The sequence below is a fragment of the Myotis lucifugus genome, unplaced genomic scaffold (assembly GCF_000147115.1).
Source record: "Myotis lucifugus unplaced genomic scaffold, Myoluc2.0 scaffold_141, whole genome shotgun sequence".
Lineage (NCBI taxonomy): Eukaryota > Metazoa > Chordata > Mammalia > Chiroptera > Vespertilionidae > Myotis > Myotis lucifugus.
Genome location: NW_005871189.1, coordinates 1,291,617 through 1,316,463, shown reverse-complemented (window position 1 = coordinate 1,316,463; position 24,847 = coordinate 1,291,617). Strand labels below are relative to the sequence as shown.

Genomic DNA, 24,847 nt, shown 5'->3' with positions numbered 1-24,847 from the left:
TTTGTGAGCCATCTGTGGGCCATGCTCTGAGTGTCATGGATCTAGTTGATCCTCAGTTGAAAAGAGGTTTGGGATCAATATTCTATGCCCACCATCAACCCTGGGAGAGTCTGATAGATACATCTCTACTCCTGTGCTGATTGATTCATTGCCACTAGAATCCGTTGTTACTTTTGCAGGCAGAAAAAGAGAATCATCGATCTAATCTAAAATCTTCAAACTACTTTCTAGAGTCCTGTAATGTTACACTCTTTGGTCTTAATCTGATCTTGCTCCACATGACCCTTGCCACTCCTTTATCTTGCTACCCTTGGAGTGTCTGAATGTGACATTCACTGCTCAGTTGTAGCTCCCTGGTTAGGCCCAGTTACTTCATCATCAGGCCAAGAGCAACTGGCTATTTCCCACCTGAGCTTATATCAACCCCTCTTCTGGATGAAGTCTAAAGAAGGAGAACAGCAAATTGGTAGAAACTGTCTCTGAGTAGGTTATAGTTTGCTGTCTTAACTCTATAATAGAAAATATTCCAACAGAGGCAAACACATTCAGGAAGGTCATAAGCTAGGAGGGAAGCCCCTACTCATCACTGCCATATGTCAACACACAAGGCCTTAAGCTATGGCTCAGCCATTCCTAAAGGGCTCCATTCCTTTCATCATCACGCTGTAAGAAAGGGACTGAAGATCCCTCTGATGCTTTCTTTTTTCATGAGTATTCCTTTAGTCCTTTACCCATGGCATTGCTGTTCATCAGAAACACTCCAAAGGACGATCCACTAGCATCCTCAAGGCATAGGAAGAATGTCTGTGCACCATACAAGTTATTTCCATCCTGCAGAAAGATAATTCAAAACCACAAATTTACAATCAAGTAGTCTAAACTCCACTTGGCCAGAAATGTGTTAGGAAATCAGTGTTAATCATGTGAGTAATTGACAGGGAATTCATGATTAAAGAAGACATAACTGAACTTTGAAAATATAAGGTTGATATTTAGTTGATGCTAACCAAGTAAAGAAGTGTTCGCTTATTGAATAAGCCACCTATGACCATTTATCTAAAAGGAATGTGAGAGCGTGTGATATCTGGAGTTCTGAAAAGCTCTCCTCTCAAAGAGGTTTGCCTTACCTGACCTACCCCGCCCCCACCCCTGAAAAAGCTCCATTAAGCCTTAATAAGAATCGGGCGCCTTTCTAATGTGCAACTAGATGGAGCTCTTCTTGAGATACCTGGTCTTCTCGTCTTTACAACAGTAGAGTTTAGAAATTGAGCTGGTCTTCCATACGTTCAACTAGTACAGTAGTTCTCAACCTGAGCTGTATCCCCGCCCAATTAAAACAGAATCCCTGAGGATGGAAGCAAGCACTGATGGTCTGTTAAATTTCCCCAGGTGATTCCAACATGTAGTCATGTTTGAGAATCACTGCTCTAGAACAGCATTTTTCAGAATTTGGTGTGCATACAAATCATATAAGAATCTTAGTTACATGTGGATTCTAACTCAGTAGATGGAAGAGGGAGCTGAGAGCCCACATTTCTCACACAGTGATGCCCATGCTGGACACTTCAAGTAGCAAGGATCCGGGGCTCCTTATTAAAGAACCATCATCAGCCATTTCCAGCACTTAAATTTTATTGCTATTACTTACAAACTTTTTTTTACATTGGGGTTTATTTGGCTTTTCTGAGTCCCTGTTTCCTCATCTGTTAAATGGAGTAAATCATACTTATTTTTTCAAAGTTCTTTTGGTAAATAGTAATAATGTATAAAAATAATCAATAAATTATTCTATGATCTCTTTTCATCCAGCCACTAGTTCCCCTTATTTAGGAAAGTAGCTGAACAAGACCTGTATTGCTGAGCCTAGAAAATACCTCTGATTTGTCAAAACAAAAGACATAATAAAAGAAATCAGCAACAATAACAATAAAATAACTATAACAATAAAATTTGACTCTTTCACTGCTCCAAATATTCTTCACACAAAGAATGATTAATATAATATTTTAGTTGATATTTTATCCTGTTTTGATGACAAAAATGGGAAGTTGGTGATTTATAAAGGTGATTTATAAAGTTGGTGATTTATCTCTAAAATATAGAGATCACAATATTGTGCAGAGTCAATATTAGTAAATGTTTTCTCTAGAACTAGTTCAAAAAGAAGATATAAAGAAAAGTAGTTGTCATTAACTTTCTATGTAGCAGACACTCTTCTAGAGACTCTCTATATAGCAATTCATTTAATTTCCATCACAACCCTATGGTAAATATATTGCCCCCATTTTATATATGAAAAACTGAAGACACAAAGAGGTAACTTGCCCAGAGCCACATAACTGGTGACTGGTGGTGCCAGAATTCAGACCCAGACAGCCTCATCCTAGCATCTTATACTTAACCATTACACTGCATGCTGGAGGGTGACCTTTAAGAATGAGACTGTAATGTTCAGTGAAGAGGGTCCATCCTGTAACCTTACCCCATTAGGAGTTGTATCTCTGGCGAATATAGGCCAGGTCTTCCAATTCATATCATGGCGGTACTGCCGGTGCACTTGTTCTCCCAGACCATACACGTTGGCACTGGGCAGTCGGATGGAGAGCTGCAGGAACTGATCAGCAAACAGGAGAGGCCCAATGCTTGAGTCAAACCTAGACGTAGACAGAAAACACAGGGACAGGTGGGCAAGTGGGGTGGAGAGAACACAACTGATTAGAAAAGTGGTCCGTGTCAATGACTCAATACCCCCTACCTAACAGGCCCCATTTGTCTTCCTGTGACATTTTTCCTTGGACACCTAGAGATCAGGACTTCCTGGGGGCAGGTACCATGTGGTACATTTCTTAGATTTGTCCCATAGACACTCTACCACATGACCTGATTTATAGTAGATGTTCCATAAACAGTTACTAGTGGATGAACATGACTAGATAAATGGAAGGGAAAAAGGGAGGGTGGGAGAAAAAGGACACAGCCTAGTGACTGGCCTACAATAAATGCTTAGTAATGACAAAAAAAAAAGGAGGGATGGGGAAAGAGGAAGGTAGGCAAAGAAAAAGTATATTCATTTGGAGGTGGAGAGTCTGGCCTCCAACAGGATGCTTACAATCTTTAAAAATATTGAAATGAATCCTTCCTCAGGCTTGCAAAGCTCCCTTCCCCTTCCTTCTCTGTTCCCCAGATAGGTTTTCCAAACTTACAGGATTACATTGTTGCTTTTTCTGATCACTTTGATGCTAAATGGCTGTTTGGAGACCTTAACGTCATAGGTCTGGGAAGAAGCAGCATTTCCTTTGAAGGCTTGGACATGTTCATGCGGCACTTCATACCTGTCACTCTTTTGGTCAGTTAACTATCCAGAGAGATGAAGGAAAAGAAAGCCAAAATAAAAACTTGTCTGTATTCTCAAAATAGAAGCATCCCTACCACACCAGTGCTTCCCACTATCTGTGCTCATGGTACTGGAACTCAGGCACTGATCCAAATGGTATTATGTCTAAGGTGCATGTACACATTATATTATCAAATTCTGATGTTGAATACTTGGGCCCAAGCTAGTCCTTAGGTAGAAATATACACTCCAACTCTGAAGAGATGGACTATCTCTAGAATTTTCAAAGAAGTGATCATGTTTTTCCCTCCCTACTACATTTCACAAGGTATTAAGGGCAAACAAATGAAAAACAAAGTTCACCAGTAAACTCTAATGTATATACTAGTATGAAGTTATCTCACTGAAGGGAGGCTATAGATGCCTTTGACATATAGGTGCTAAGTATGAATGACAGTAGAGGAAAAATACCTCCATTAGCAAAATTTTCCATTTTGTAGTAACTGCAGTCATGGGTAGGAAATAAGAACCTCTCAAAACAGATTATTTTTAAAAATAAACAAACCACAACCTTAAAGTGGAAACGATTGGCTGTCTGATATTCCGCTGTGAGAAGGACATTGTTGACATCATTTCCAAACAGGGATGGAGAAGGCATCCTTTTCAACTGGGCTGTGAATCCTAATATAGAGAAGAAAAAGGTTTACAAAGCTGGCTGTGCACATTTACAAAAATAGACATAAAAATTAACATTTATGTCAAAAAGCCTGGTGAAAAGCCTTTATTTCCCCATCACGCGCTCATACAATCTGAAGCTAGGTACCATCATTACCTTATCCAAAAACCATGCCTCGCTTCTACAAAATTTGATTGGAAACCTCCCCCAAAAGGCCTAACTCTCATTCTACCAGCCCACAATCTGTATGTATACAATATTCCTCCTTGGTTATTCTCCTGTTCCATTACAGGTGATCATGTACATCGATGCCATCTCCCTAGTTACCTAAGCCAGATGATAGTGGAGACCTTAGAAAAGCCTGACAGGCCAAGAGTGTCTGGCTAGGGAACATGCTCCTTCCTTCATGCTAAGAATCTCCCCAAAGTAGTCTCCCTGGCTGGTCATTAGTGTGCTCTGTATTTTAGGGTGGGAGGGAAAAGAGGGGATATTTAGTTCATGCACACTGACATTGGCTAACTTTCCAAATATGTTGAAAAAATTGGAATTACTTTCACATCATTAAAATCAAAGTAGTCTCAGATTACTGAGTTCAAATCCCTCTCTTTAAATGTTAGAAACAGGGAACAAAGAAGTGATGATGTTTACGAAGAAGTTACATGAAGGGAGAGTCGGAAACAGAGTATGTCTCTGAGGTCCCAAGACAGAGTGATTTTTCCTTGATGCCAAAATAAATTCTAGTCCTTGTTTAAGAGCAGCGCCCACCTTCAGTCACATGCATGAGTGTGGCCCTGCAGAGCAAACTGCATCTTGCCGAGGCTCTCCTCTGGAGCCAACAGAGCCAGTTTCCAGAGAGTCTGGAGCTCCCGCCTCCTGGTCTGGCTTACCTGCATTTGTCTTTACAAGGTCACCCTCCACCTGGTAGCCATGACTCTTAGAATAGTAGCACCAGGGCACACTGATGGGTCCCTGGGGATTCCAGCAGCAGCCACGCTGTTCACAGGTGGCCTGCAATAAGAGATTTAGTCACAGTAACTCCATTTGTTACTAGAACGGTCATTTACAAACACAATTTGCGCTTGTGATACCATTCACTTCATTTTACAAATAAGGGAAGTGATATTTAGAGAAACTGTGTTATGTCTCAGGCCATGCAGAACTTGTACTCAAAACCAATCTTTCCTTCAAATGTTCTTCCTAGTTACTGCTATTATATAACAATATAAGGACCACAATGCAGTCCACATCTGCCATCACAATGAAACTGATAAATTTAAATATTCTAAACTACAATATAGGTACATCACAATAACCCAAACTTTCAATTGGAGTTTCATATACATAGGTTTGGTCTTTAAAAAACAAAGCCTTGACAATCAACTTTATTCAAAAGCTTTAAGATCAATTTTGCTTTGACTTTTAAATGTGTGAGGTTATATATGTGACATTTATTTAGTTAGTTAGTCTCTCCACTCATCCCAAGGCAGAGAATAATTGTTCCTTGAAATCCGAATAGATTCCAATTCTTATTTAAGAAAGTTTCCTGCCTTATACCACAGTTAATGACTGAATCAAGTGGAGACTAAAATGAACACAATCCCTTTCTCATCTCAACTAATTTTGGAGAAGAAACTAGGTTACATAGGGAAAAGTACAAAGAAACCTCTCGTCTTTTTTTATTATTATTATTGATTTTTTACAGAGAGGAAGGGAGAGGGATAGAGAGCCAGAAATATCGATGAGAGAGAAACATCGATCAGCTGCCTCCTGCACGCCCCCCACTGGGGATGTGCCCACAACCGAGGTACATGCCCTTGACCGGAATCAAACCCGGGACCCTTGAGTCCGCAGGGCGACGCTCTATCCACTGAGCCAAACCGGTTCTGGCGAAACCTCTCATCTTGACTGTGGCTAGACCGAGTGACTTGTATATAGAATGTGGCAAAAACAACAGAGTAGATTAGAGCACAGAAAAATGGCCAACAGTCACATAAATGAGCTTGAGAAGGATCACCCCACAATCACAGCCAACACCATGACGGCAGTCTTCTGAAAGACTTTGAGCCAAAAGCACCCAGCTGGACAAAGGCCAGATTTCTGACCACAGAAACTGTGAGAAATAATGTTGGCTGTGTTAGGCCATTAAGTTTTGGGACCATTTGTCTCACAGCAATAGATAATGAATACAAATACATCCTGCTACATTATTTTACAGATGAAGAACCTGAGGCCCCCAAGGAAGAGGTTCACAGAGGTGACATGACCTGCCAGAGGAGACTCAGTTAGCTATTGAGAAGACTAGGACCAAACCTTCATTCTCTTCTGTCCATTTCCTTTTTTTCTATGGCCTGGGGTGAGTATCTGCTGAACACATTTTCAGGAGGATATAGCTTAGCTATATAAACACTTAGTGTAATCAAATGTTAATCTTTATGCCAATAGCCATATTAAGGATGGAAAAATGATGCCCATCTGTGGTCTATATTGCTGTGGGGTCAGGTGTCACTGTGAACTCAACTTCAACTAGCAGTTTTTGCTTTTTTCTTTAAAACCCCACTCAGATGAAACTTCAGTATAACAGGAAAAGAGAAGGTGTTGAAAGAGGTGCTCAACACAATGGTTCCTGTATGCTCCCCAGAGCTCAACGATTTCTTCATTAAAGCGGAAAGGGCAAAGACCAAAGAGTGGCCAACTTGAATACCCAGGTCCCATAGTGGAACTGAGCAGCTACGAGGAGAAGTGGGAAGAGAAGCAGAGCGTATCTCATATAAACACAAGAGTAAACAGTATGTGAAACCCAGGAAAATACTTGTAGAGAGAAGCTCTAAAACATGACAACCTGAATTGGACAGAAGGCACACAGAAGAAGGAGACCCAAGCCACAAATATGCCCCTTTAAGTGGGACATGAGAATTAAAATTTGAGAGAAAAATTTAAATGTAAGGCAAGAAAAGATGTATATGAGGGTAGGAAGTAGGGAGCAGTAGATTAAAAAAAAGAAAAAGAAAAAAATGGAAAACACAAAATAAGACCTAGAAAAAAATATATTTCAACTATCCTGTCTTAAATACTTAATTTAAAAGATAAATACTTTAAAGATAAAAAAGTCTGATTGCATTTAAATTCAGCTAAGTTGCTGTAAGGAAGCACACTCAAATTTAAGCTCATCAAAGCACTAAGAGTAAAAGTGTTTGGTTAAACAGATATGTGAGAAGAATGTTAAACAAAGGCTAGTGTAACTAGGGTAATATCAGACAAATAGACTTGAAGTAAAAATTCATTATTAAAGAGACATTGAGACACTACACAATGGTAAAAGGTTCAATTCACCAGGAAATTTGATATGTAAATAATAATAAGGACTCAAAATATTTACGGGAAAATTTTTTTTAAAAAAATATGGAACGCTTCACGAATTTGCATGTCATCCTTGCGCAAGGACCATGCTAATCTTCTCTGCATCGTTCCAATTTTAGTATATGTGCTGCCAAAGTGAGCACTTACAGAAAAGTTTTAAAGACTGACAAGGTACAATTGAAAAAAATGGTATACATGATGAGATATTTTTAAAGAGCTCCCTTAGTAGCTGATAAAGTAGACAAAAAGTAAAGATATTTTACTTTTCGCATAATGGACATATAGGCTCCTGCACAAACACAAAGAGAGGAACTGAGTTGCGCTCACAGGTGGAAGCCAGATCCTGAAGACAGTTTAAGATGTAATCAAGCTCTGCTCTACCCATGTCCTAGACTCCTCCAACCCCAGTGCTTCTTACACTTAAAGGAGTAGAGAAGAAACAAACAAGTATTGTATGCCAAAGTCAGGCATGAAAGAAAAAGGAAAACTAGAGCCCAGTCTAATCCATGAACATAAATGCAAAAGCTTAGAAAAAAAGACACTCAGCTTTTTCAGAAATCAGCAACATAGTCAATACTGACAGAGTAGTATTCTTTCCAGAGATACAAGGATCCTTTAATATTAAAAAAATCCACTTGTGTGTCCCTCACAATAACGTATTAAAGGAAGTAAACAATATAATCATTTAAATGCATCAGTTGTTCATGATGAAATTCTTAGCAAATTGGGAACAAACAGTAACTTCCTTAGTTGACTAGTGAGTATCTACCAAATGGTGAAATGTTAGAAACATTCCCTTTAAAATCAGAAGAAGAAAAAAACCTAGGTGACCTGTGTTTATGAATTCCTGTAACTAAAACTATATTAGAGGTCCTAACAATACAATAGGACAAGAAAGAAAACTTTTTATAAGACTGAAAATATGAAACCAAATTATCATTATTTTCAGACATAATATCTAGATAGAAATGCAAGAAAAGTTATAGAAATAAGTTGAAAATAAGTTAATTACTATTTTATATTATACTAGAGGCCCGGTGCACAAATCCATGCACCGGTGGGGTCCCTTGGCCTGGCCGGCGATTTGGGCCGATTGGGGCCATTTCGCCCAGTCCCAATCGGGGCCGGGAAGGGACTGCAGGAGGGCTCCAGGGTATGTCCTGCCCATCTCACCCAGTCTCACCCAGTTCCAATCGGCCAACCCCAGCAGCAAGCTAACCTACTGGTTGGAGCGTCTGCCCCCTGGTGGTCATTGTGCATCATAGCGACTGGTGGAACAGTCGAACGAACTATCAAATGAACAGTTGGACACTTAGCATATTACGCTTTTATTACATAGGATCCTTTATTTTCTTCATAGTTTTGTAATTCTTTTCTGAATGCAAGGGGCAAAAGGTTAACAGTTGCCACTATAGAGATGGGTGAGGCTACAGGAAGAGCAGGTTTCGGTGTGTGCACAAGTGTGGGAGATCAAAAGTTCAATTTTGACATGTTTGTTTTGAGGTACTTATCAGACATTCAAGTGGAGATGCTGAATTGGCAGTTGCGTAGATAAATGTGGAATTCAGGAAAGTGATTTAGGGTAGAGGCATTCCTCTGATATGTAGGCACATAGGGGTTACCATTGATAAACATGACACTGGATGAAATCATCAAAGGACTGAGTGTGGATAGACAAGGTATTTATAAAATTTAGATGTCATATAGAAGAGGAGGAATCATGAATTGGTTCAAAAGGTACAAATTTCAAGTTATAAAATAAAAAAGTCATAGGGATGTAATATACAGCATGGTGACTATAGTTATAAAATTATGTATTGCATATTTGAAAGTAGATCTTAAAAGTAGATCTCATCACAGCAAAAAACAAATTTTGTAACTATGTATGGTAGCAGATGTTAACTAGACTTAGTGTGTTGATCATTTTGCCATATATACAAATATTTAAATCATTACTTTGTACACCTGAACCTAATTTAATGTTCTGTCAGTTGTACCTCAGTTTAGGAGAAAGAGGAAGAGAGGGGGAGGGAAAGGAGAGAGAGAGAGAGAGAGAGAGAGAGAGAGAGAGAGAGAGAGAGAGAGAACAGTAGTGGCTGGTATCCTACAAAGAAAGGGTGTTGCCCTAAAAATGACTCTCATGTAAAGACTTGGGCACTATCAGTGGCTACAATTGAGCTGAGAATTTCTTCTCCTGTTCAGGTTTAAGCTACCCATACTTTAGTTCTTTTTCAATCATCCATCTTGCTTCAAGGTATGGTGTTCATAAATTATGTTTCTATGGAGTGATGGCTAATGCTGGTGACTCACTCAGGCCCAGTCCCCAGCACCTGTCTTAGACAACACAATGAAGTGTTTGAATGTGACCCAATAGAGAACAGGTGCTCAAATTAGGTAGAAATATAAAAAAAGTAAGACATTCAAGACAGCAGTTTCAATCAGGCATATAATGGAATAAATGGGGATAGATGGGATTCAGAAGAGAGGCTGGGAGGCTACTGGAACAATCCAAGCATATGGTCACAATGGCCTAGTGTGATCGCAGTGAGAATGGAAGTCAAGTGCTTGTTCTGGACAACATTGTTAAGAAAAATGTTCTAAACTAACTAAAATACATGAAACACTGGTCAAAGGGATAAAGAAGAGAGCCAGGCAAAAGTTCTTCTGTTTCTGCCCCAGAGACTAGAAGCACAATAGAACTACTAACCGAAATCTCATAGGTGAGAAGGGAGAGCAGATTTGGTGAGGAGGTCAATACCTCACAGCATTTATTAAAAACTCTTATAATAAAACACCAAAGAAACATTACTGAAGCAGCAAAGACATCTGAAGTTTACCAATAGCCAGGAACAAGATGGGGCAGGGGAGGAGAGGGAACAGACTTAGGATGCATTGGTCCTCTAGGCGGGTTTCTGAGCAACCTGTTTCCTAACACACTGTGACAGAAGCAAGTAAATGGGGATGGATCAACTTGCTGAGAACCTAGTGTGTCAAACATCCTGTTTAGGTACAACATGCCTGCACCACAACTTCCCATTCCTACTGACAAAGCAACATGTTAAAGGACCTCTATCGTCTCTGTCTCTGTCTCTGTCTCTCTCTCTCTCTCTCTCTCTCTCTCTCTCTCTGTTTCTCTCTCTCTCTCTCATCAACTCTCTCTAAAAAAAAAAAAATCAATGGAAAAAAATATCCTCAGGTGAGGATTAACAAAAAATAAAGGACCTCTATCATCAAGCTCCAATCTACCTTTCAGTCTTAAACATTAGCTTCTCTCTGGTATCCACCCTATATCTTGGTCACATGGGACCATTCACTATGTCATATATATGCCCCACAATTTCCTCTTCTGTCACTCAATTTACATCATCTCTTGTATCTTGAAATCACTTAACATCCCTCCCATCTCTGTCAAAATCCTATGCATATCTAATTCCAGGCTTTTACCTTCTCCTTGATAATAATCTCTTCTGTTTTCTGATCCCAAGAGTATTTTTTTCTCAGATCGTATGAATTTTTGTTTCATTTCCCAGTCATTTACTTACTTAGCTTATCTCCTCTACTAGAATCTATGACAAGAAATATATATATATACTAGAGGTCTGGTTCACGAAATTCGTGCATGCGTAGGGTCCCTAGGCCTGGCCGGCAATCAGGGTCAAACAGGTCCCCCCCCCCCCACCTCCCTGCCTCCTCCTTCCCTCACTCCCTCAGTACCCTGCTGCAGCTGCTGACCACCCGCCATATTCGGTGCCGCCCCCTGGTGATCATCGCATGTCATAGCAAGCGATTGAACTCCCATTCTTCCAGTTGAACTCCCGAGGGGACACTTTGCATATTAGCCTTTTATATAGATAGATAGATAGATAGATAGATAGATAGATAGATAGATAGATAGTTTAAGTGAACATAGCTATAACCCCAAATATTAAACTTTGTGGCATTTGGCCCCATACTGAAGTGGTTTTGTTTTTGTTTTTCTTTCTCCTTTGTATCTTCTTTTTCCTTTGTTTCTAAGCCTTTTAGTCTCTTGTTTCTCATTACATGATTCCATTCCGCCTCTAATGGCTGCTCCAAGCTGCTGTGTATGAAAAAGCAACCTCTGATACCTGACTCTGAAGGTCTTCCAAATTCTAAATCCATCTTTTATATTCAGCCTCATTTCTCCTACTCCAAGCAGGCAAGTCTCTACACTAATCCAAGAGAAGGTCAGGTTAAGATGCCAGGTGAAGGAAGGGGAGTGAACACCACAGTAGTCTTGGTAAAGTAAATGGTCTAACCAGGATGATACCTACCGTAGCAGGCTTGCTGCCCTTCTGTGCCTGAATAGCTGGTCTAGGCACTGCTTTATCCTGTCCTGGGGATTTCCTGATTATTAACTATCTATCAGATTGGATTTCTCTTGCCTTCAACACAGCCTCTGGGCTTCCTAACTCATTTTGTCCCATCACTCTGCTCCAATCTGCAGTTCATAGTCATTTTCTCTACTCCAATTTATCTGGCTCTATTTGCCCTATCAACCTTAACTTCCAGCTTCCTCAGTGGCCCAGCCCATCTAATCCTATGGCTTATCCCTAATCTGTTTGTTCTCTCTTTGCTGCCTTAGTTCTCTCTGACTCGGCACATATGACATTTCAGTCAATACCAAAGGCTCAAGTTGTAACAGTTTTCATACTTCCCACCTCTGTGACTTTGTCCATGTTATGGGCTGAATTGTATCCCCAGAAAAGAAATGTTGAAGTCCTAATAGTCAGTACCTGAGAATGTGACCTTATTTGCAAACAGGATTGTTGCAGATATAATCAGTTAATATGAGATCATACAGGAAAAGAGTGGGCCCCTAATCCAATATGACCAGTGTCCTTAAAAATGGGAAATTTGGATGTATTTTCAGAGAGAGAGAGAGAGAGAGAGAGAGAGAGAATGAATATGCCATGTAACGATGGAGGCAGACATTGGAGTAATGCAGCTATAAGCCAAGGAATGTCAAGAACTGACAGTCATCACCAGCAGCTAAGAGAGAGCCAAGGAACATATCCTTTCTCAGAGCCCTCAAAAGGAACCAACCCTACCCACACTTTGATTTTGGACATCTAGCCTCCAGAAGTGTTATAGGGAAAAAATAGAAAATGTCTTTTGCTGTTAGAATCTTTATTTTAGATAAGCCAAACATCAACTTTCAAGCACAGCACAGACAGTCCCAGCCCACTGACAACAGGATGGCTACAGAGACAAATGAGAGAGTGCCATGTGCCCACACATCACCTGCAGCGAGTGTCCTTTCAGTGGACTTCACTCAGAGGCTGCATTTTGCTTTCATTCATTCTCTAAGTGAAAGGTGACTGATATGGTAGGTTTAATATATCTTATAATCATTATATTCAGCTGGACTTCAGCTCCTGATCAAGAAACCCTGCCCTAGAGCAAACATCCAGATGCCCGCACTATCTTAATCTGGTACTTATTATCTTCTTCTTTCAAAGTATGACTCTTGACACTTTGTCCTTATTTTAAATGTTTTATGCACGTGTATGACTTTATTGTAGATCCTAGATAACCTTTTGGAATTGTGAAAGGAGGGAGACTAACAGAGAAAGGCCAAGAACAGAGGCAGTAGGCAGTAACAGAGTTAGAGAAAACCAGTAACCAAGTAGTGTTGCCAGGTAAGAAACAAAACCATTACAGAATAAGTCCCAAGTCTTACCTGGGACATACTTACACTAAAATACTATTCATTGTTTATCTGAAATTCAAATTTAACTGGGCAGCCTGCACTTCTATTTGTTGAACCTGTAAACCCAAAAGTATCTTCCAATGCTTCCTCTCCCAAAGCTGTTCTATCATACAATCAGGGACAGAGGATTAATTGGCCTGAGCCACCAAGAGCTGCATTGAAAACTCTCTGGGAGTGATAAACATAAACAAAATCCATGAAAACAAACAAAAAAGCTTTCCAGCAGCATAAACTCCTCAATGAAAACAAGACCCAGAACTCAAACCTTTGTGGGTGACTGGTCCGGGATGCAGTTTATCCGCTCCAATTCATTGACCACGGGGCACTCAGGGGCGGTAACCGTTCCAGAATCTGAGATTATCCCAAAAGCAAATATAAAATGACCATTAGACAGACTTAGCATCACAGACATTTGGTATCCCCGTACTCTCATTATATGAACTCCACTACTGATCGGGTTTCTCTCCATGTCCTTGAAATGCATTCACTTCATAGAGCCTCACTTTGTTCCTGCTGACTGCATTCACCTCCATGCACACCTGCATCACCTTCTACCACCAAGTCCCTCCCCTATAAGACAGTGCATTAAGAATAAGGAGTCTGACTCCGCTATTTGATCAGAAACTAAGTCTTCCTCTTCTAGTCCAGGGGTCAGTAAACTATGGCCCTTGGGTCAAATCAGGTCACAGCCTGATTATTCAATAAAGTATTGCTGGAACACAGTCGCACCAGTTTTTTTATGTATTGTCGATATCTGCTTTTGTGCTACAATGGCAGAATGAAGTATTTGTGATAGAGACCACCTGGCCCACAGTAGCGCAAGCATGTCAAACTCACAGCCCACGGGCCGCATGCCTCATTTATTTGGCCCATGTTAGCCTTTGAGTTTGACATGCTTGGTCTTGAACAAGGTCTGGCCCTACACAGACTGAGCCAGGAGTAGAGAGGGTGCAGACTCTGCTCTGGTCCTTCACTTCCACCCCAGCGGCTGGATCACCGTAGGTTTGCACAGAGAACATGTTGTCTTGAATGTTATCACTCTAACCACAGCAACCTCAGTTCTGCTTGCTCAGTCAACAGGCAGTCCCTTCTGGGTGCCAAGCCCCAAGACCAGGATGGTGGCATCCTATGTAAACATAAAGTCTCCTAAAGGGAGCCCACTGATCTAGAAACTGGCAGCTAGAATCTGCCCAAGGCCTTTGATTCAGATTTTTAAAATTAGTAAAATTTAAAAAGGCACATTTAATGCATTCTAGTATGAGAAAGCGAGATTTCTTTAAGACATTGCAGTAAATTAATAATGACATAAATTAATAAAGTTAAAACAGTGAGGTTTTCAATTAGTTTTCATTATTCCAATTCAAAAGTGCTGGATTAAAAGAATTTCATATTTGTGCCAGTTTCTGTTTTGAGTTCCATCTTCAATCACAGAATTTTAAGGAGTGAACAAACTTTGAGGTTATTTCATCTAACTTCCCTTGAAAGCGGAAATTGCCAGGACTGGGAATGAGATGAAGGGCCAAGGTTTCCTCTAGCCACAGACTGACTGACCTTTCATGGACTGAAGGGTAAGGAATCATGAATAACAGCACAATCCATCCTCTCTTTTAAAATAATACAGTTCAATAGACTTTTAAATTTTTTTATGTTTCAATTATAGTCTACATTTAACATTATTCTGTATTAGTTTCAGGTGTACAGCAAAGTGGTTAGAAAATCATGTACTTTACAACAAACTTTTAATAAAATAACTCTGGTAGTTGTTATTTTTTAAGGAACCAAACTTAGACCTGAAATACTTTAACTTCTTATTTAACTGCCTTTCCTATAAGGGTATTATTCATTATTACTATGTATTAACAGACCTAGAGTTAGTCAATGAAATTTGGAAAATATATTTCATGTCTGTTGTGGAATCCTGCACTGTGCTAATTGGGAAATGAAAGTGTCAGAATTTAGGCCTACAGTGAATCCCTATTGAATTGCCACAGTTTGCTTAGGTGCTCCCCAACATACACTCACACACTCACACTCACACTCACACTCACACTCACACACATTCACACACACACACACACACACACACACACACTCACAGGAAAGAACACAAAGCACTCTTCCCTGTCACTTATGAGGATTTTGCTTTGTTAAGAGCAACATGTGGAGGAAGAACACCAGAGTTCCTTGTTACCTTTGGATTTCAAAGACTCTTTGGCAGAAAGCACAAAGAGAGGAATAGTGATGATAAACACAATAAGCAGGAGAGCACTGAGCATAAGCTCCAACGTAGTAAAATCTTTCAGCTTTGTTCTTGCCATCTATAAAAGGAGAAAACAATTTTAGATTTGAAAAGGATTTTAAATTTCCTCTATTTATTTAATATATACAGCTAGTAAGTTTTCTCTAATGGAAAAGCCCAAATGTATTCCTAAGTAGATGAACAACAAATCCCGTGTACCCATTACATAGGACAAAAAAATTATCAACTCACGGCCAATCTTATCTTCATTCCTACTTACTTCTCTCCCTAACCTTGCATTATTTTTAAGCAAATCTCAGATTTCATAACTTTTCATCTGAAAATGTTGAAGCGTATCTCTTAAATAAGAAATTTCACAGAAGATGAGAAAAATGATATCATACCTAAATTAAAATAAGAAATTTCACAGAAGATGAGAAAAATGATATCATACCTAAATTATTTTTAAAATAATCCCATAATCATGAACTATCTAGTCAATGTTGAAATTTCCATCGTCTGATTTTTTTTTTGATTTATTTATTTTTTTTATTTCAGAGAGGTGAAGGGAGAGAGAGAGATAGAAACATCAATGGTTCATAGGTCAAATGTCAACCACTGAACCACACTAGCTGGGCTAATAATTTTTTATAGTTTGTTGTACTCTCATAAGGATGCAAGTAAGATTTATATATTATAATTCATTTATATTTAAGTGTTTTGTAATCAATAGTGTTTGGTTTTTAGATTTTCCCACAATTTGGATTTTATCAATTGTATCCCCATGCATGCTAACATGTTTCTCTATAAACTATTAGATCTAGAGTTTTGACCATATATAGGTTTGAGTTTTTAGCAAGAATGGTGCATAGGTGGCATAGCATCTTTCAGAAGGAGACATAAAATCTATCAGATTATCTTTTCTTTATGTTAACAGCCACTGGTGAGCATTCCTTAGATCCATTATATCATTAGGAGTTGTGAAATAGTAGTGCTGGAATTCTATCACTCTTTATGAGAATTACGCCTCCCACGCAGTCCATTCCAGAAATTTCCTTCAGCACCTCCATCTTAGGACGTTGTCCTTTCTTAGGGACAGTTCTGATCCCAGACTGAGTTGTGGCCCTGACCTGCATCAGTAGCAAGTAATAGCAAGCCTCTCACTCACATCTGTCCTTCCCATGGTTTTCCCTGATATCACTGCCTTTAGCCCCTCCTTTCTCTGACCCTACTACTATCATTCTTTAAAAAGCTTGTCCTTTGCAGGTCAACATTCCATATTCTCTCTCAAACAATAACTAAAACATATCATTTGATCACTTGTGCCAAATTCCAACAGCATTTTTTAAAAGATAACATTTACTATCTTTGAGAGGGAAAACTTGGCATCTCCTGCCATTGGCTTACGTAAGATCTGAGAACCTCAGGAAAACCTGTTTACCTAGGACAGCAATACCCTACATTGATTGCATTCTATATTTGCAATGATACTGAGATATAAGAATAGCCAAGCTTAAATTTTCCATTGTAGAGCTAACAGGACTGAGGTGCTTTAATGACACTTGCCCAAAATTCAGGACAAGTCACTGGGACAATTAGTGGCCCTGTCTCCCACCTTATGGATCTTCCTTATGATCTCATGGACTGTTAGGTAAGGGCACATCTGTCTTTCATATTTTGTGTGAGAATAAGAAATCATATAAAGCCATATTGTAGTGCAGAAATGTGCCACTCAATGGGAAGTGAAACGAACAGCAAGTCATAATCAATACATCAATCAGAATGAAGGGATAAAGTTCTCTTAGTGCCATAGAAGATCTTATATAGAAGAAGTAATAAATCTATTGTCAAGTTGGGTGGTGTAATGGAACGATTTCTAAAATGAGTTTCATTGACCTGCCAGCTTCTTGTACCCCCTTAAGTTGTCTGTAGAATCAGACATAAAGAAGCATTTGAAGGAAAAGGAGGGGAGAGAAGAGAGAAGTACAAGAACAACTATGTGAATGGGGTCGTTGGTCTTGAAGCCTTACAAACGTTTAATGGCTTAATTACTTGTGATACAAAATGGTGTTATCTACAGTCTAATTCTCTTTTTTTCTTTTTTAAAAATAAATCTTTATTGTTCAGATTATTACAGATGTACCTCTTTTCCTCCCATAGCTCCCCTCCACCCAGTTCCCACCCCACCCCACGCCCTTACTCCCCCTCACTGTCCTTGTACATAGGTGTAAGATTTTTGTCCAATCTCTTCCCGCACCCCCATACCCCTTCCCCCCAAGAATTGTCAGTCCACTCCCTTTCTATGCCCCTGATTCTATTATATTCACCAGTTTATTCTGTTCATCAGATTTTTTATTCACTTGATTTTTATATTCACTTGTTAATAGATATGTATTTGTTGTCACTTTGTTGCTCATAACTTTTATCTTTACCTTTTTCTTCTTCTTCCTCTTCTTAAAGAATACCCTTCAGCATTTCATATAATACTGGTTTGGTGGTGATGAACTCCTTTAGTTTGTTTTTATCTGTGAAGCTCTTTATCTGACCTTCAATTCTGAATGATAGCTTTGCTGGGTAGAGTAATCTTGGTTGTAGGTTCTTGCTATTCATCACTTTGAATATTTCTTGCCACTCCCTTCTGGCCTGCATAGTTTCTGTTGAGAAATCAGCTGACAATCGTATGGGTACTCCCTTATAGGTAACTGTTTTTCTCTTGCTGCTTTTAAGATTCTCTTTTTGTTTTTTGGCCTTGGCATTTTAATTATGATGTGTCTTGGTGTGGTCCTCTTTGGATTCCTTTTGTTTGGGGTTCTCTGTGCTTTCTGGACTTGTAAGTCTATTTCTTTCACCAGGTAGGGGAAGTTTTCTGTCATTATTTCTTCAAATAGGTTTTCAATATCTTGCTCTCTCTCTTCTTCTGGCACCCCCATAATTCGGATGTTGGTACGCTTGAAGTTGTCCCAGAGACTCCTTACACTATCTTCATATTTTTGGATTCTTTTTTCTTTTTGCTTTTCTAGTTGGGTGATTTTTGTTTCTTCGTATTTCAAATCTTTGACTTGATTCTTGGGATCCTCTAGTCTACTGTTAAATCCCTATATATTATTCTTTATTTCAGTCAGTGTATGGTTAATTTCTAATTGGTCCTTTTTCGTATCCTTGAGGGTCTCACTAAATTTCTCAGAGGTTTCTAGAAGATTCTTGAGTAACCTTATAACCGTGGTTTTGAACTCTATATCCAGTAGTTTGCTTTCCTCCATTTCTTTCATTTGTGACATGTTTCTTTGTCTCCGCATTTTGGCTGCTTCCCTGTGTAGATAGAGTGGCCTTGTTGCTAGGTGTCCTATAGGGCCCAGTGGCTCAGCCTCCCCAATCACCTGAAGTGGACACTCTTGGTGCACCCCTTTGTGGGCTGTGTGCACAGTCTTGTTGTAGTTAAGCCATGATTGCTATTGGTATCACTGGGAGGAATTGACCTCCAGGCCAATTGGCTGTGAGGACCAGCTGTTTCTACAATGGAAGAACTGCTGTGCTGGAGACACCCTTATGTGGCAGGACTTGCTTCAGTGGGGCTTTGATGATCACTGAGTCTGCCCCTAGAGTGTGTTGCTTATGGATGTGAAGAGTTGTAATCTGGTATGGTCTCACACTGACCACTGGGTACACTGGCTCTTGGATCTCCAAGGAAGTGCAAAGTCAGCCACTGCCTGAGGCCACCCAGCAGGAGCTACAGCGAGATCTGCAGATTCCTCCTTTTGTTTGGGGTTTGGAAGTGCCCAGATGAGGCCCAGCTGTGAAGCAAGGCAGGCTGCTGCTGAGGAGCCTTGGGACTTCTTTTGGAAGCTCTGGAGCTCTCTGACCCATTTGCAGTTTGTTAGGTTAGGCTGGGAAAGGATAGGCCATTCATATGCAAAAACCACTGTGCACAGCTTGGGTGGGGTTGTAAATTGGGTGGGGCAGAGTCTCAGGGAATCACCAGGGCAGAGCAAACAGCAATGGCTGCCAGTCAGCCCTGCACTGGGGAGGTTCCCGCATCTCTGTGTCTCCACGTCCTGCACCCCCACACAGGAACAATGATCGCTGTGAGCACCTCTGAGAGAAAGCCACCCTCGCGTTCCTGTCCTGATGCCAGACAGTCCAGTTTCTCCCCGTATGAGTCTGGGTCCCCAGAGTCTCGCCTGGAACTGGAGTTCAGAGCAATCGGGAGCTTGTATCTTCCTCCCAATTCAAAAAACAACAGTGCACCCAGTTGTCAGCCTGTTTCGCGTGCACCTCCACATCTCTGCACCTCCTACTGGTCTCAATGAGCTTTTTTCTTTCCTTCCAGTTGCAGAACTTCCACTCAGCCAGCCCTCCCATGGTTCTGGATGATATCTGTTCTGTCTTTTAGTTGTAGTTTTGATGTGGTTGTGAGAGGCAGCAATACAGGTGTTCACCTATGCCGCCATCTTGGTTCTCCTCTCCCCTCCACTCCTATCTGAGAATCACTTTGGGAATTTTGAGTTCATCAATTTATTTAATAATATTGTATGATATTAGCCAATGGGGGGGAGTGGCCAGTGTAAATTGAGGACAATGAAATAAGAGATGAATATGAAGTAGGAGGCAGTAATAAGGAAAAATAAAATAACATATTTGGAGAGAGTAATGGGGGAATAATTGTCCCTTTGTGAAAGTTTTCAACCCCATCAAAGCACCCCTCCCAACACCTGCAGTATTTCAATGCACCCTCTCTACTCCTGGCTCAATTGTGACCGAGAACAAGTTTTCCTAAGGCTTTTTTCCCATTGATGTATCTACTTCCTTAATTTACAACACTCCTCTTCTTTCTCAAATTGTGAGTTCCCAGGGCATAAGAGTTATACCTGCTTATTTCTCTTAATTTTCTTCCTAATTACCTATTAACAGTATCTCAATACTTATTGACTGATAATATTTTATTTACCAATTAAACATTTACAAAATACCTACCTACTTCCTAATTATGGTATCCATGAAAGTATTTTAGAGAATAAAATGATGATGCCTGCCTTAAGTGAGCTTAAAGTCCAATACTATTATTTCCTTCTACCCAATAAAAGTGACGTAAGTTAGAAAGAGTACTCTTCCTTGAGAACTAGCAGACCTGAATTTTATTCCTCATTCTGCTAGATGACCTTGAGAAATTTATTTAAGGTTTCTGGTCCTCAGCTTCCTCATTTGCAAATTAAAGAGGTTGAACTGGAAGATCTATAGAATTCATATTAAAAGCTGGTATGAGTGAATCACACAAATTGCTTGCTTTTTTACTCCTCCAACTCACAAAAGATTCCTGTGCCAAACATTTCATTACTATTTTCCTTCATCATATTCCCATGTTCTCCTTCTCAAAACATTGAACATGCTAACTACAGCATGAGAAGACCTGAGCCCTCCCATTTCTTGCTGCAATGGCCAAAAGAATGTGCTTAATACTCTAGAGTTTCAGCTTTCTTATCCATGAAAGGAGAATTAATAATATCTACCATTACTATTGCCTATTGTCACTTTATTGTGAAAATCAAATAAAACCACTTTAAATAATAAAGTGTTGTGTGCCATTATGTTATTATGTATCGTAGAGAAGATAGTGGGCGCTGGATAAGAAACAGCATGTTCCTAAGAAACTCATCAATCCCACATTCTGTGAGTGTGGCACTGGACCTCACTCAGCACTTTTAAAGGGCAAATGCGTATTCCTGGCTGCTGTCCTCATGAACCTGTTCCCATATGAGGGCTCTTATCTGCTTAAGTGCTTTATGACTGCACGTGTCAGGTGATTCACGTGTTATCTGAGACACAGAACAAAAAGCTAGGAAGAAATAGGAGGAGCCTTGAACAGTCTTGCCCATTCAAGGTCCACTTTCTCCACCAACCCACCCACTGATCCTCTCCCAGCCTGCCTGTAAATCACATCATCTTTAGTCAAAAAAAAAAAAAAGACACATCTGTCCTAGCCAGTTTGGCTCAGTGGATAGAGCGTCAGCCTGTGGACTGAAGGGTCCCAGGTTCAATTCTGGTCAAGGGCACATGCCTGGTTTGTGGGCTCAGTCCCCAATAGGGGGCATGCAGGAGCAACCGATCAATGATTCTCATCATTGATGTTTCTCTCTTCCCCTCTCCCTTCCTCTCTGAAATCAATAAATACATATTTTAAAAAACAAACAAATACATCTTCTCCCTTCTTCCCTCAGGTTTTAATTCAAAGCTCCCCAACCTTATTGTTTGATATTTCCTTACAGCTTCATTCTCCACCTAGTCAATGTGTCCTCACACAACCTCCACATTCTTCTCAGCCTTGCTCAGTCCTTTGCCCAAAGAGTCAATGACAAGAGGATTTGTTTCTCATGCACTGGATGAGAAATTGCTGTTTGTCAATGGAATGCCCTCTTACCATAGGGAAATGGGGCTGGACCCTTCTCAACAACAAGGATTGCCTTGTTTTTCCTAATATCAATTACTCAATTCTGTCTAATCTTTCTTACCTGCCCTGTCCTTGGTACCTCACCTTCTTATAAGATATCCCGTAATATTAACGTTGCATGTAAAATTCCATAGAGATTAATAATCCCCCGTGTCTGGTATAATTAAATTAGGTAATGAGATAAAGAGTGATCTGATGGTCACGCAAAAAGAGGAGGTATCAGAATGCCTATCAAAGTGACCATGTCTTTTCTCTTTGGTGGTTGCTAATAGTTGTGAGATAAGTGATTATTTAAATTTTTCCTTGTGTTTGTTAACATACTGTGTTAGACACTCTGAAGAAAAGGCACCCACACATTGCTAGCCAAATGGTAAACACCATATGCTCAATGAAGATTTGGCAGAAACTGCTCAAATTATTTCCACCCACAGTTTGAAATTCCATTTATAGAAATTTAGCCCATTAACATATATGGACATGTGGGAAGCAATGTATGTACAGATAAAGGTTTTCATTGTAGCAGGACATGTAATACATGTAATAGCAAAAAATTAAAAATAGTATAAATATTCATAGAGAGAAAAGAGTAAAATGTGCAATAAAATAAAATAAAATTTAATAATACCCAAAATCGTGATGTGGTGGTTTAAAAATAAAAAAGCCCACAAATTCTTTGATACTCCTCCCTTCAAGAGGTGGAGCCAAGCCCACTCCCCACTCACTGAGGGTGGCTGAACTTAGAGGATCACTTCCAACAAACAGAACATGGTGGAGGGGACGGAGTGGGACTCCCGAGACTCGATTATTAAAGGCATTGCAGTTTCCTCCTCCTTCTTTCTCTTGGATCACTTCCTTGCTCCTTTTCTGGGGTTATTTCTTGGAGAAGCCAGCTGCCATGTCATAATAACACTCAAGGGGCCTACGGAAAGGTCCAACAGCTAGCAAGAAACGGAGGCCTTTAGCCATCAGCCACGTGAGTGAGGCCTCTCAGAAGGGGATCTGCCAGCCCCCGTCAAGCCTTCACATGACTGCAGCCCAGGCAACATCCTGGCTGCAACCTCATAGGAGACCTGGACCCAGAACCACCTACCTAAGCTGTATTCTTACACCATAGAAACTGTGAGATAATAAATGTTTATTGCTTCAAACTGTTAAATCTGGGGGTAATTTGTTACTCAGCAATAGATAATCAACATGGATGGGTCAATATGACTTTTGAATAATATATCAATTGCATTTAAAAGTATCTGTTTGCCTCTTATTAAAAGTCCTTTTGTATCATATATTCAAATGTGGTTACCTCTCTATGGTGCAATCATAATTACTTCTAGCTATAAAAGAGAAACATTTCCTTAGCCTTCAAAAAAAAAAAAAGCCCTCAGCAGCATCTTCTGATTGACCTTCCTTTCCAAATTACAAGGATACAATTTAGGAAAAATCAAGATCAAGAAAAATGGCAAAATAGAATAGGAAGTCATTTAAATAGCAAGCCTTAATTGTCATCAATCTGTGAATATCTATTTCATATAACAAACACAAATTGTGCAAATTTAATGACAATGATAATCACAGCTAATGATGTTTGTGTGACTGTGGGAAGAAATTTCAGAATTTGTTGCATGCAATCCTCATAACTCCCCAAGCTAGTTACGGCCACTAGCCCTGCTTTCAAAGGAGGGGGAATTAAGCTTCAGAAATGTCAGATGACTTGTCTGATGCCACAGAGCTGATCAGGAACAAAGCCACAACTTGAACACCTGCCCTGTGGCTCCACAGCCAGACTCTTAACCATTACTCGTTATTCTATGCTATAATGTCCCCACTGTATACAAGCTAACATTTTTGTGAGATGTGGTTTTATCAAATAATGTCTGGATCATTAGCCAAGTACTTAGAATGTGTGGTGTACTATGCGAAGCACTTACGTGCATTATTTCACTTTGTCTTCATAACCATCTTACAAGCCAGGACTGCTATTATCCCTGCTTATAAATAAGTTAAGTGAACCTGACAAAGGCCAGATCGACTAGGTCTAGACCTCAGAACCAGGCTTCAAACCAAGCAATCTGAATCCACTGCCAACTTGCACAATGCGATGCAAATGCAGAAAATCTATATATTCATAAATAATTAGGGCTTCAATTAAGAGGAGGTAGAATAGAAAGATGCCTAAGTCCTTCCAAAGACAACCATTTAGTTAGAAGGCTTATGGAAAGAGAAGGAAACAAAACTCCTGCAACATTTGTCTCCATCACACCTAAGGGATTTAGAAGTGGATCTGTAAGCATCTAGTATACTCCAGGTATGGCCACAGGCCTGTTTTAAATTATCTGCAAGGCCAAGGAGAATGAGCTGCTGACACACCACATTACTCATTGGGTTATCAATGCTATGTCTTTGGTGGGATGGGAGATCTCACTGAAGTTTGCTTATTCATGCATCAATTATTTATTAAGCTTCTACAATGTGACAAGCATTCTTCAATTGGTTATACAACAACAACAAACAAAAAAACAGATAAAAATTATTGTGTTCTTTTGGGTACCCAAAAGAAACAGTAAATCAAATAAATATACAACAAGTTAGCCTGTGATAAACGGTACAGAGAAAAAGAAAGTGGGGGTGGGGGAGGAATATGTGGATGAGGGTTGCAATTTTTAAAAAATATAGTTTTTATTGATTTCAGAGAGGAAGGGAGAGGTCGAGAGAGATACAAACATCAATGATGAGAGAGACTCATTGATTGGCTGCCCCCTGAATGCCCCCTATTGGGAATCGAACCCGAAACTCAGGCTTGTGCTCTGACTGGGAATCAAACCTGGGACCTCTGGGCCCATAGGACGACACTCAATCCATTGAGCCACCATAGCCAGGCGAGGGTTGCAATTTTAATTAGGCTGTCAGGGGAAATCTTATGGAAAAGGTGCAAATTATTTTTGCACATAAATTGTGCAGACTCCGATAGTAATATTTTCCTCTTGGATTAAAGCGGTTATATGAATAATTGCCAAGCTGCGTTTTCCTGGTACTGTTATAACTATTTTTAGGCAAAGTAGATAGGTAACCCA

The 24,847-nt window shown here is 39.9% G+C and overlaps 1 protein-coding gene and 1 non-coding gene across 2 annotated transcripts in view; both read right to left on the bottom strand.

The window, feature by feature from the left end:
* MGAM (maltase-glucoamylase) overlaps window positions 1-15,416 on the bottom strand; it is a 63,941-nt gene extending 48,525 nt beyond the window's left edge. Inside the window, exons 1-7 of the mRNA XM_023758876.1 lie at window positions 15,290-15,416; window positions 13,364-13,449; window positions 4,898-5,018; window positions 3,906-4,015; window positions 3,204-3,355; window positions 2,483-2,654; window positions 732-831 (exon numbers count right to left, since the gene is read on the bottom strand). Coding sequence (XP_023614644.1) covers window positions 732-831; window positions 2,483-2,654; window positions 3,204-3,355; window positions 3,906-4,015; window positions 4,898-5,018; window positions 13,364-13,449; window positions 15,290-15,416 — 868 coding nt within the window. The remainder of the gene's footprint in view (window positions 1-731; window positions 832-2,482; window positions 2,655-3,203; window positions 3,356-3,905; window positions 4,016-4,897; window positions 5,019-13,363; window positions 13,450-15,289) is intronic.
* On the bottom strand, window positions 7,404-7,510 carry LOC111827203. Its single transcript, XR_002830702.1, has one exon. It is a non-coding gene; the product is annotated as a U6 spliceosomal RNA (small nuclear RNA).
* Window positions 15,417-24,847: the final 9,431 nt, after the last annotated feature.